Here is a 14,283-nt window from a genome sequence, read left to right on the forward strand (position 1 = left end):
AAACAAAATTCTTTCCTTCTTCAAATTCCCAAGGCCCAACCAGAAAACACATATCTAAATCCCTAGTTTTTAATACCCTAGAAATCATGAAAATTTGCATTTCTCAACAGGAACATCATGAAAACGATTAGACTAATATAGGATTCCTTCCTTATACAATATTATAGCCCTAAATGGAAGTGCAACAGTCAAAGCCAGCATTGTTTCTTGCAGCAACTCCGGCGAGTGATCTGTCCAATTACATCGAGCAAATTGCCGAATGATTTTGGATGGTTTCATCCAAACTCCAGTAATTTTTTTTTATTTTTTTTTCCTCATTATATTTATGAAATTTCTCCATATAAGTTTGTTATCCATTTGTAAAATAACCCATGGTGGAAGAACGAGTTGTTGAAGTGCAGAATTTCGGCGCCGTTTGGGTACAAATTGCCGTTGTGATGGCTGAAAAGTAGGGATTCTGTATGGTACGCTAATATCCCGCATAAACATTTGAGGATTTTTAAGGTTTTTGTTTGTGAGAAAAAATGGCTTAAGAAATTGTATAAAGGGCTAAGGAAACCGTCAAGTGATTCAATAACCAAAACGTTTTTGGATTATCACTTTTGATGATGATAGTGACAATCTGTTTGTTTATCGGTCAGTATGTTTTGTATTTTTTGTTTTGAATACGGTGAAGGAATCTGATATGGTGGCGACGATGACCATGGATATGATTTCCCACGGAGGTTTTTGGGTTTTTTCTCAATGTATGTTACTATTGATTGTTCTTTTGTTATCCTACTTCTACGTTGTTGGAAAGAAAGAGGTCAACTAGGTTGAATCTTTCGATATTTTTGAGGAGTTTCAAAAAAATTTTTATGACACCAGCAAGTGAAGGTTATCAATGATTTTATGGTGCATGAATTATATAGAAATTGGTGTATCATTATGTATGAATTGTATAGATATAGATGTATGAATTGTATAGAAATTGGTGTACCACCAGCTTTATGGTGTCTGAATTGTATAGTGCATGAATTATATAGAAATTGGTGTATCATTATGTATGAATTGTATAGAAATAGATGTATGAATTGTATAGAAATTGGTGTACCACCAGCTTTATGGTGTCCAACAGCTTTATGATGTTTGAATTGTATAAAAATTGGAGCTTTATGATGTTTGAATTGTATAAAAATTGGTGTATCAACAGCTTTATGATGTTTGAATTGTATAAAAATTGGTGTATCAATGATTTTATGGTGCAAGAATTGTATATAAATTGATGTGTCATAATGTACGAATTGTATAGAAATTGGTGTATGAATTGTATAGACATTGGTGTATCACCAGCTTTATGGTGTCTGAATTGTATAGAAATTGGTGTATCGACAGCTTTGTGGTGTTTGAATTGTTTAAAAAATTGAGTATTAATAATGTTATGATTTTTGAAATAGTTAGAAATTGATATATTAACGATTTTATGGTGTCTGAATTTTTGAGATTGGTATATCATCAATTTTATTTAAAGTGTCTTAAAAATTGGTGTATCTTTGATCTCTTTAGAAATAGGTTTATCAATAAGAATAATTTCATAGTGAAATATATAAAAATAGGTGTATTAATAATTTTATGGTATCTGAAATATATAGAAATTGATATAAAGATGGATAACTATATATTTTTTTCCAGATCTTTCTTCAAAAGAAATCCTAAAAACTCAATCTTTACATATGGGTAACTATATATTCTTCCCGTGATAATTAAGAACACACGAAGAAAATAAAAAAAGAAAAACGAAGTACATAATTAATAAGAAGAAGAAAAAATAGAAAAGAGGAAAAAAAATCCAATATAAAATAGAAGGAAAAGAATAGAAAGAAGAAATTGTTGAATGAAAAGTAAATGTTCTTTCGTGTAATTAATTTTATAGCAATGATTTTGAAATTTTCCCCAAAATAATTTTGTTATGGAGGTGGGTATGGAATTGAAAAATATATTAAGAGAAATTATAGGAAAGATACTTTTAACTATTTTTTTTCTTCTTTTTATCTTATTTGATTAAGTTTTGTAAATTTTCTAGTGGTATATTTTGTAAAAATGAAACTAGCGGTATATTTTGTAATATTTACTCTTAAATTGTATATTTATGTGATTTGTCCTTTTTTTAAATAACATATTAGACGGAGGTTAACACCATCACTGAACAGTTCGCCCAAAAATGATTATCCGTTTTGGTACATCTTTAAAGGGAGAAGGGAATGTCCGTTTTGATATCTTGTGTTGAAGTGTCCTTTGGGACAAAGCTAATTCACCAGAAATGTATAAACTTGCTACCAGGTTCATCTCTCTCTAACCAGGCACAACCAAGGGGATGTGGATTTAAGCACAAAAAAGTAATCATATATTGCAGCTAATACTGTGACGAGGAAAGAAACAGGATGAAAACGATAAGTGCAAATAGCTAAATGCATATGGCAGCAGGATCAACAAGTGATGACGATGAGGTGCACATCTTTTCCGTCCATCCATCTGGAGGCATCATTCTATTTATACATATAATCTTTACTCTCTGAGAGCAATTTTGTTTGTCCTAGTGTGTACCCAATTGTACAGGCACAAAGCAGGATTCAACTCCGTTTTTTAATGGGGGGGGAGTAAATAAGAATTGAACTCTTCTCGGCCAAAGAAGCTACATTACCAGAGATGGGAAGGTGTAGCATGCAGGTTTGACATATCCATCACCGTAACCGATGCAACAATGAGGGGGAATAAAGGACCTCCCCACCCTCCGGGACGGGTACTGAGGTTGGGTGGAGTAGAACACAAAACTGAAGCCATAAGCACAAAAAGTATCCAACTGGGAGGTTGGAACTAACTAAATATTTGGGGACAGCAGATTCAATGGCAAATGATATTGCCAAGAGAGGATTCAAACGACAGTGAGTTGCTAAAGAATAAGGCAACCAGAAACAAACACTCAAATAAAGAAAAAAAGGACAATGAACAGGCATAACAATTGAAATTGCTGATGCTGAAGAGAGGATAAACCCAAAAGAACATATAGTAACTGAACTACGAATCATATTTCACAACATAAAGAGGATAAACTATGAAGATTGAAGACGAGTTAATACAGAATTGACATATTACTTGAAAACATATAATGGCCAACTACTGGTATTTCAGGCTTCATAGATCACCTGGTTATGACTATATACATGTGTGAGAGAGGGAGAAAGAGGGTGCACGTGCGCTCTTGAACCAACGTGTTAGAGAGGGAGAGAGGAGAACAAAACATTGTGTTTTGTAGAAGCAATTGGTAAAAGGAAAGAGACAGATCTAAAGAGAATTACATTTATTACAGTTCCTTTTTACAGCAGTAATTCTGACAATAAGAACATGTCAATGAAAGATATACAATGCCATTCACAATAGGTAGGAGGGAGAATATATTAAACCAAGCAACTGCTTCATAGGCACACCAACGGAACAATATAGATCTACAGACGAATGGTGCACATAACCGCAGTTTTGAAATCCAAAGGGTGACGAAAAGGTGGCTTTGTCGTGACAGACCTCCATGACTTCTTCCTAGGATGATATATTTGTAGAAGAATAGTTGCTGACCTTTTCTGCTGCCTTAATCTTTGACACTCGTTTGATTTTACCCCATTTAAATGACTCATCACATGCAGCTCTCCGTCCAATGCAACAAAGCCAACTGATGATTCATCAGATATTTTTCTTGGCAGACTTGTTTCCTTTATCCAACTGTTGGAAGTCATTTTATACCTAAAAACGAGCACCGGACAAGAAAATGTGAGATAATACACACTAGACCGTCATGCTGGCACGGACAAAATTGACAAGATTTCCAATTATTGTGTAACTAACAGAGTATAGGAGGTAGCCACAGACAATCAGACCCTTAAAAAATTGTTCTAGCTAATTTAGGTTTGAATATAAATTGGACGAAGCAGATGTATATGCATATTACCAAGAACTCTTTTTCTTTCGAAGAAAAAAACGTGAAACTCAACATCAAAAAACCCAAAATTTCAAGTTCTATCATGAGCTTTAACAGAAAATACACCGATACATTTCTAATCTAGAATCTTTCTAAAAGCTGTATACTCTGAAGACTTTAACATGATAGTATTGACCACTCACAAAATAAGTAACATTTTAAAAGAAAAAACATTTGAAATACACCCAAAAAAATATACTCAAAACTTAGACGAGGTAATATTTTTCCAGTTTGCTATATCTTTCCTACATAACAGTATCTGTTTGCATCTTCCATGAAGGATACACCATTGGTGCACCCAACAAACATTAATTAGAGAAACCACGGAACCAGACAAGCTACAGTCAGATCAACCACTTAATCATATCATACTCCTTAACAACAAAAACAAATTTAGACACATTCCTACATAAATATTACGACTCATATACAAAAAAGTTTCTTCAAGTTCATATTATAATATGAACTATATGCTGTTCTTCACCAATCTGATAGTTAATTCAACATTATGTCGCACCGCTATGTCCATTATTCAAAATGCCGTCAAAGCTGAATAAATTTTATAAATTACATGCAATAAAACAGGACAAGTGAGCATTCAGATAGACACCTGCACACACATATACTTGATAACTGTGTTTCAGGTTGATAAACGAGAAATGTTTATTCCTTGTAAAAGAAGTGAACTGAACCTATTTCACTAATGAAATTAATTATGTATAATTTCTGCCAATCCTTTTCTTGCTCATAAGTGTACCCAATGAAAAATCTACATGATGTCGAGGAATGATTAATCAGTTGCCATCAAAAACCTTTCAAACCCACCAATGTGGTCATCAGTTAACCAACCGTCTGAGGATGAGTCATAAATCAAATCAACTTTCCCTTATACCAAGTCCCATTGACTAATATGGTGTTCAATAGAGGAACCAACAGATTGTTGCAATCACAATAAGGAAAAGAAGAGGCTAAATACCTAGATAGCCCCATAAAGTTGGCGAGTTTTGTAAATTAGACACTCCAAGTTTAGTGACCAGATAGACACTTTTACTAGACAAAAGTGTCTCGTGAACACTTGTACCTATTAAAGTGTGTGTGTAAATTAACCTTGCTGTTGGAATAATAAAAGCGCAAATTAACTAATGACAGATGTAAGTTTTTATTAAAAAATTTCACATAGTAACTATATTTTTTAAAACATTAAATTCGCAAGAAAGAAAACATATACCTTTCCGTTCTTCTTCAACCTCACGCCCTCCCAATTCTTACTCTCCTGCCTTAATTACACTCCATCTAACTTCTAAAATCATCACCAAAACAGATCATCACCCGCACACTCCACTACCGTACATCATCTTTTCCACTACTATTTTTAGCCTCATTCATGGAAAATCACAATCTCAGAAACTCAGGGATTCACTATGAGTGGTGCTTTAACATTGGAGAGGAAGCAAAGACTAAAGAAAAATAGAAGAGCAAGGAGAGAAGTCACCAAATTGGTTCAGGAGATGCTAAGAATCTTGTAGTTAAAAGATTACATAAACCTCCTCAGGGTTTTCTATATATTTATGCATTCTTTAATGATGATTAGCTTGGATCCCTGATGCTTTTATCTTTATAAGAAGGACAAGTATGGTTATTGATTAATTATTTTCAAATAATTTACTTCCATTTCCAAAACCAAAGAGACAAGAAAAACTAGAGTTCATAAATGGTGGTGATTAGCCCTAAGAGGTTGCCGAGGGGGCTAAGTGTAGGCTCACATAAGATAATCAATATAATTCTAAAAACAGGGGAAGGAACGCATAATTAGGTCCTCAGCTGCCCAGATGTAAGTGAAACACATCTAATTTGCCATGTCAACATGAGGTGTTCAGCAGACACATATTTGTCAAGTAAAAGTGTCATTCACTAACTTGAAGTGTCTTAACTTATAGTCTCAAATATAAAGGGATAGATTTAGCCAACAAAAAACTAAGCCGGTAAATGCTGATAAGCTGATCAGAAGGTGAAATGAGATGAGCTAATTTTCTAGATAGACTGACCACTCCTATATGTGCAGTTTATTTTATTGGTACTGTATGCAGCATATATCTAGCGTTATATCATTGAGCTGATAGGGGCTGAATTATAACCCTCGGCTAAGCAAAATTGCTTTCGGTAAACATTGTAAAAACACAAATCAAATATAATGTAACTGGGACTACGTCCATGTAGTCATACTTGCCAGTTGCATAGAGTAGTTTACCTGTCCAAACTAAAGGTGAATGTCTAGTTCTATTTTAAGAAACTAACTGCATTTAATCAATGATGTGCCCAGATGCAACTGTATCAAAGAATTCTTAGATGACGTCGACATATATGTGACAGAAAAAAAAAAGAGTAAGAAGATTTGGAAAGTCTTGCTATGTTCTTGGGGGTCTGAAGAGGAAATTCCAAGGGAACTGATGATACAAATTGAAAGAAGATTGGAGGACATAGCAAAACAAATGAAAGGAGAATTGAGATATAAAAAGGAGGGAAACAAATAACAAGAGGATGAGATTCGATGATTAGAGTACAGAGTCACAACAACAATGACAATAAAGAGAAAAGATCATTTATGAGAGTAATGTACGATGGATTTGGTATGATTCATTTCATTAATGTTGACCATGAGTGCTACCCCGTTGGGTGTTCACAGCTATGTTGCTCGGACTCTTTAGAAATGTCAATGAGTGAGTGTCCCATTCTCCAAAAGTAGTGTATTTTTGGAGAATCCGACATGGGCTCGGCATCGAAAGTGAAGAGTCCGCGCAACTTAGGTTCTCCATAGCATTTGTATTTCTTCTATCTATTTTTGATAAGGTAAGTAAAGTTTACTGAAGCAAGTGCCGAGAAGATAATGCAAAATGGAAGAATTACAGAATTACAAAAGTCTCCCGGAGACATTACGAACAGTCATGGGAGGCATCTGGGTTAACATTTGAGACAAAATCTAACAAGCTTTTATTTCATGGCTTATGGTTGAAAACAGTTTTGCAACAAAACGGAAATAAACAGAATTTTTTTACTGTTAAAAGTGTATCTGCTTTGATATGTTTTTCCTTGAACCAAGGGTCTACTAGAAACAACCTCTTTACCTCCCAAGGTAGGGTCTATTGATCTTCCCTTTGAGCAGAGGTTCTAAATAAATTGTATATCCAAGCAAAACTTGAACTTCATATCTAATATTCCAATAATAATTTCATATCCCAGTCATCAAATTAGAACAACCAACGTTTTAAATTTGAAGAGACTGTTTATTGGAAACAATCTCTCTACCTCCCAAGGTAGGGGTAAGATCTGCGTACATTCTATCCTCCACACACTCCCAACTTGCGGGATTGCACTTGGTATGTTGTTGTTGTTTAAAGTTGTACATTGACAATCAGCAGGAAGAAGACTCTGTCAAAAATGTACAGAGCTACATCGTGAATTGTGTAATGAGCTTAGAAAGTCAATCACGCATCTATATCGACAAAAAAAGAAAATAGCTTGGTAGAACTCTTTCAAATTTTCGACAAAACTCAAATCCCAGCAAAGACAAAAAGGCGAACAGTGATTTGCACACATCTGTCTAATAATCAGTGACAAAGTTACCCGATATCTCTACTCATAGGAGGTAGGTAGCTAACTGGTTTAGTCGAGGTGTTATCCAAACTAGTTTGGACACCACCGTTGTCCAAAAAAAAAAAAGAGAGAAAAAACAAATGCCACTCAACTGACTTACTCCCATAAAAGTGTTCCAACTTATCAAAAAAGGAAACATAAATCACAAATTAGGGAATCAAACAAACATATCTCACCTAATGCATAATCCCTTGCGCTACTTGGTTACCCACCCTTTTCCCTGCCATGACTCTGTTAATCAAGCTGAAGGACAAAAGACACAATATTGAGGTGCAATATTACACCAAAATCGACTCTTAGATGCACACTGTATCAGACATGTCACAGTGATGCCCGATAAACTACCATAGATGTGTGGCTACTTAATTTACATAGTTCTAGTCAATCAACAAAACTTCAATGCAAACTAGTTAGTGCAAGTTGCACGAATCTCTATGTCAATTCCATTCTTTTCAGGTGCATACTATTCCGATACTGGTAAACAAATTCTTAAAGCTTAATTAAGGATTCTGTGAAACTAACAGTTTCATTAAGCTCGCACCAACCTTCTATTGCTTACAGCGAAATAAAATTTAACTAGACAAATTGCATAATAAGATACTCGAAACTGTACCTGAAAATATCACCTCGATCGAGCATGAATACTGCAGGAGATTCCGAAGGCCCATCATCAACCACCACAATCTTACCAAGCTTCCACCTTTCCCCTTCTTCCCACATATCACCAAGCTCCCTCCACTTACCACCACCATTCTTCATTTCCATCACTACAGCATCCCTATAATATTGATCCACAGGAAACACACCGGAGACAGTCCTCGACTCACCATATCCACCCATAACCCAAAATTCTCTCTCCTCCTCCTCTCCACTCCCAACAAAAAACCCAACACAACCTGCTCTAAACCTTGGTAACCCGTCCAACGAAACCCACTCATCTTTCACAATATCATACATCTCCACTGAACTCATCCTACTACCCGCTGCCCCAAACATCGCATGCCTCGACCCACCACCCGCCACTAAAATCTTATCCCTCTTAGGCATTGCAGCACATGCGAAACTCCCCCTAGGACTAATCATAGGCGACAATATCTCCCAAGACAATTTCAGAAAATCAAAACGAAACACAGCGTTCGTAGGACACGGATAATCAAGAGGATAAGACCTCGTATCAAAAAGTGACCCACCTAAAACATACAAATGAGAACCAATACAAATACTAGTAAAATTACAAAGACCATATACATGAGGGTTACAAGGCATAGGTGGAAGTGGGGACCAAGCAAGATTCCTAGCATCAAATAAATAAGGTGAAGAAATTAAAGGATCTTGTGGGAATAAACAAAGGAGAGGTGAAACGGAAAAGGGTGGTAAATGTTTTTGTCGAAGAGAAATGACGGATTTTGCTGAAGAGTAAAAATGTTTCCATGATTTACAAATGGATTTAAGACGTGAATGATGAGAATAGGGAACGAATATTAATATTATTGCTGCTAAATCGTTTGGTAGACCTGGAATTATTGTGGATGGGTTTAGATTTTGTTCTACTTGCAATTGCTGATTTCTAACTGTTGATGGAGGAGCCATGGCTTAATCTAAATGAACAATTTCATTTTTTATGTACATAGGATTAGAATCCTGTGATTATTCACTCTTTTTCTGCTATATCATCTATGGCGGTTTGGGGGCACTTGAAACAACAGAGCACTTGTCTATGAGAGGGGGCTGCTTGTGGAGTTTGCTTCTGGAACTTTTTGACTTGCAAAAACAAAAAAATAATGACACACTCCGTTCATCTTTATTCTACATATTAATTAATTTTAAAAAATTAACAAAATAAATATTTAATACTATTATTTAATTTAAAAAATCAATAAATAATGTGCTAATTTATAAAATCCGTTCATCTTTATTCTACATATTAATTTAAAAAAATTAACAAAATAAATATTTAATACTATTATTTAATTTAAAAAATCAATAAATAATGTACTAATTTATAAAATACATAATTTAATACGGTAAAAAATATACTTAAAAATAAAAAATTATAAAAAATAAATTATCATTTATTTTCAAACTAAACAGTTAACTGAAGGAGCACAAACTAAACAGGTAACTGAAGGAGCACTTGTCTATGACAAGGGGCTGTCTGTGGAGTTGCTTCTTCAAGCACTTTTTGACTTGGGCAAAAAATAATTTATTTATTTCAATATTCATGATTTAACTTGGCATGAAGTTTTAAAAAGAGAATTTAATAAAAAAAAATTTAATTATGTGATTAAATATATGGAATGTAACAAATATATTAGATTAAAATTAAAAAAATGTACAGAAAGAAAAGACATATTTTAATAAACAAATTAAAAACAATAGGGATAATACAAAAAAAATATAGGACAAAATTCAGAAATAGCATACTTATTCCCTTAATTATGAGTTTCATAATTACATAATATAGCAAGTTGTATTTTGTATTTTTGCAAACTGTTGCTACAAAAATACAAATACATATGATTTTTACTGCCCTTATGATCGATATGTATTTTGTATTTTTGCAAACCGTTGCTACAAAAATACAAATACATATGTTACAAAATGTAATTTGATAAAAGTGTTGGCATTTTTTATAATTTAATACTTAAATATGCTACTTTATGTATTTTTTTCAAAAATATATCCCCATAGTTACAGCTCAGCACAAAAACTTCTGACTTTGAAAAGGAAAACAATAAATAATTATAGCTATACAAAATATATTTAACAGAAGACATATATTTTGATTCCTCAACAAAATCCCAGTGAGTGATTGTGGTTGACACACTAAATTTTGTATATTCCTACTATATATGTGAGTGAAGCGCACAGGAGACGTTCGTCATGTGTGCTTCCTCATAGGGCTATTCGGTCATTTCAATGCTTCACTTGAGGGACATTAGGGTAATTTCAGTGCCTTATTGTTGCTGGCTTGTTCGTACTAATATGCGTGTATGCATTGTATTCTTACTATATATAATTGTGAGTAAAGCACACAGGTGATGGTTGTCATGTGTGCTTCCTCACAAGGATATTTTAGTCTTTACATGCTCCAGCTAAGGGGTATTTTAGTCTTTTAATTTGGTTCTTCTTTGTGGTATTTCCACAGCAACACACGTGGCTACCTTTTCTTTTCTACAGATATACACCTCTAGCTACACAACAGCTTACATTGTTGCTTTACCATCTTCTGTTTCATTTCCAGGTATGTATGTATATCTTTCCTTCGTTTGTTCTTTGTGTGTTGGTTAGTTTGCTTTTAGGTTTGTTTTTTAGCTTTATCTGCTTACTTATGATTCCTTTGAGTTCAATTTCAGCTTATTCAGTGAGAGTAATTTAGGGAAAAACAAATTATGGGGTATTTTTTTTCACTCTTTCGTTCTACAGTTTGATGGTTTGGGGATAAAAGAAGCATAGCATCGTACTTTTGTAAATTCATTATTTATGTGACTTTTTGCTCTTTAACTGTTTGTGAAAATTCTCCAACGAAGCTTGGTATGAGTTAAGAAATAGCAGTGGCCACAACAATTGTAAAGTTAGGATCAAAAGCAACAAACACTCATATTTTCATGAGCCAACATAGGAGGAGTGTATTATTACTATTGTGATGATTATAGTGATATTCATTGTCTGATTTCAAATAAGCAAAAAGGTTCTCCTCATAATTAGGTAATTTAGGCATCCAATTAGAATAGACTATTTTGTGAGAATTTGAAGAAGAACTTGCAATGGAAAATTGAAGGTTTTTTTTTGAAATATTCAAGCTAATAAATTTAGGCATGCCCCTCTTTCTTATGTTAATTGGAAACATGTGAATATGGTTGATAGTAGTACAGTGAGGTCTTTGTTCTTATCATCGTTTTGTGATATTTTGTATTAATATGTTTCTACTTCCTACACATTGGTAATACTTGTTGGTTGCTTTGAAGAATGGTAATATGGTTCTGACATCTGATTGCGCCTATTGTTGGTAAATGCCTAATGAAGAGCAGGTTTGGATCCACCACGGCCAGAAAATATAAATGAACCTAAACTATGTCAATTGGCTGAAAGGTACATGTAAGTTAGTCTGGACACTATCGTTATTATAATCAGTGTCCTTTGGGTTTTGATGCTACGCAAGAAGTGGTTTTGTAGTATAGTCACTTCTCATATGGGCAATTCATATTCTTTACAAAATCATCACCGTTTTTCTCTTAGTATCCACCATTTCATATCCTTTTACCTTCATAATGGTAGTAATAATAGCGGTATCATTACTCTCTTTCGCTTGCAATCAACTCAAAGTCATGTAATTCAACCTGAATTTCCAAAAATCATTGGAATAATGTGCCACTGATCACAAATATCGGTAGTAAGTTTGCAAATTTTTGATCTGACAAGTGGATTATTGTGTCTATATCAGATTACCCTTTAAATTCGATTAGGAAGTTGAGGATGATTAAAGGCTGACAAGTACTTGCAACTGGGAATTCAAGAACACCTAAATTTTAGAATGTGAAAGGTATAATTTACTCATCTTTAGATATGCATAGAAAAAGTATTGGTTATTTATTTGCTATACTGCATGTTGCTAAAAAGATATTTGATGTTGATGATCGTGGTGATGTTATTAATGATGATATTGGTAAACAATTTTGATGTTGAATTGATTGTGAGGGTGCTAGGCAAGAAGTGATTTTGTAGTGTAGTCACGAGAATCCTAATAGGACTGTGGTTAATCTGTCTATTCATTTTGGGTAACGGTCTGTTTGGCCGAGAGACTTGCTGTTGGAAAATGTAGGGGAGATTGGACATGAGGAGTTTTATGTTTGCTGATTGCTTAAAAAATGGTGTAAGTACACTAATCAACTACTACAGTAGTTCTCTTGCAAATCTGGAAAATAGCAAATTTAACCCCAAAAAATTAAAAAAAATTGAAATACAACTGTCAATTAGTTCAATCTAGCATAATCATAATCAAATAATTAAGCACCAAAAATATAATAATACTTCTTAATGTGGGCAGCCTCGATTTATCATTTCAGTGTACATCTAAACTAGCATAAATTGATTTTCATTTTGTAAAGTTTTACAAAACTCATTGTCATACAGTATTATGATCTATTATTTTATTCCCTATTCGAAGTTTTAAGGATAAATCAAATCATTTTTGGAGGAGTTATGTACCGGGGGAAAGTCAAGTAAGGCCTAGGGGTTCATCCAAACCCCTTTCGACTGAAATTACATGTTTGAACATAGTTAAAAAAATTGATGTATATTTATAGTAGATGTTGAACAAACCCCCTTAGCTTCTTCTTGTGTTTACTTATTCATGTTTTGGCCATCGGCCGTTAGTGAAAACAGTGAAAACTCTAACTCCACCATGATTTATTTTATATGTAGCTACAGCTAGCGTACATGTCTAGAGATTGTTATGGGAGATTGATGGGTATGTTGTGGTGTATCCTCCCATTGTTCATCAGTATGATAGAATCAAGGTATACTCTTTTTCAGAAGAGAAAGATCCACATGTGAATGTTGACCGTTTAAAAAAGTTTTTGGTAGCATGGAGATCAGCTAAACACAGGTTAAAGATGTCAACTTCACTACAGCATGGCTTCAAGATCTGCTTGTTTTTGGGTACATGTAATATTGATTAATGTCTTTAGAGTTGGATCGGCCATGGGCAAGCATACGTCATGACGACAGGAAGGAATTTGTTCCTTAGAAGTTACCATATGTACATGTTGGGGATAGAAGAGATTGGTGTGAATTATCAAATTATCAATTTGATTAAGTGGACAAAGAATTTTGGCAACGTTGTTCTCATTCCTTGGAGTGGAGATTGCTTTTGTAATACCCGGGGAAATTTTTCGTTGAAATTTTGTGCGTAAACGTGTTGGGTTCTATATTCTAGAATGAATTATAAATTTTCTGTATGGAATGTCTTAGATTATTACCCACCATTGTGTAGAGTATTGAATAAGCTTTCCAACGATATGTGGATCATCCAAAACGGACACCCGAGCGAAGAGTTATGAACATTTCGATCAAACCGTGAATAGTAGTGAACAGTAAAACGTGCAGAAAAAAGTACTGAGGCCTTGCGTATTTTTGATCCAACTTTAAATGATCATAACTCCTTGTACATAATGATCTGGGTGATCTACTATATATCAACAGAAATCTCTGCAAGTCCTCTTTCCAATGAAATTAGTTTCATCCAATTTGTCTATCGGAGCAAAAAGTTATGGTCGATCTACTTCAGCCTATCAAAAGTGAATTTTTGGGTCAACTTCTAACGATCATAACTCCTCGTACACAATGATCTGGGTGAGATACTATATATCAACGGAAAGATATGAGAGTCTTCTTTCTAATGAAATTGGTTTCATCCAATTTGGATATTGAAGTAAAACTTTATGGTTGATCTACTTCAGACTATAAAAAAAGTCCACCAAAGGACAGATTCGAGAATTATTTGATTTTTAGGGGCACTTTGGTTATTCCCCCTCACCCAAAATCCATCCAAACCCTATATTAAAGCCTATTAGAAGCATTATATGTTATATTTCATCAAATTCCCTCAAAAAGAAAACCCT

At 34.1% G+C, this 14,283-nt stretch overlaps 1 protein-coding gene and 1 pseudogene across 1 annotated transcript; one reads left to right on the plus strand and one right to left on the minus strand.

Moving 5' to 3' along the window:
* Nucleotides 1-3,318: 3,318 nt before the first annotated feature.
* Nucleotides 3,319-9,457, minus strand: LOC107863874 (F-box/kelch-repeat protein OR23). Its single transcript, XM_016710059.2, has 2 exons — nt 8,274-9,457; nt 3,319-3,774 (listed from the first exon to the last, which is right to left on the minus strand). The coding sequence occupies exons 1-2, from the start codon at nt 9,248-9,250 to the stop codon at nt 3,483-3,485; spliced, it is 1,269 nt and encodes a 422-aa protein (XP_016565545.1). The 5' UTR covers nt 9,251-9,457; the 3' UTR covers nt 3,319-3,482.
* A 1,188-nt stretch (nt 9,458-10,645) lies between these two features.
* The window catches only part of LOC124896653, a 15,525-nt pseudogene continuing 11,887 nt past the window's right edge, over nt 10,646-14,283 (plus strand).

The sequence above is a fragment of the Capsicum annuum genome, chromosome 3, assembly GCF_002878395.1.
Source record: "Capsicum annuum cultivar UCD-10X-F1 chromosome 3, UCD10Xv1.1, whole genome shotgun sequence".
Taxonomy (NCBI): Eukaryota; Viridiplantae; Streptophyta; class Magnoliopsida; order Solanales; family Solanaceae; genus Capsicum; species Capsicum annuum.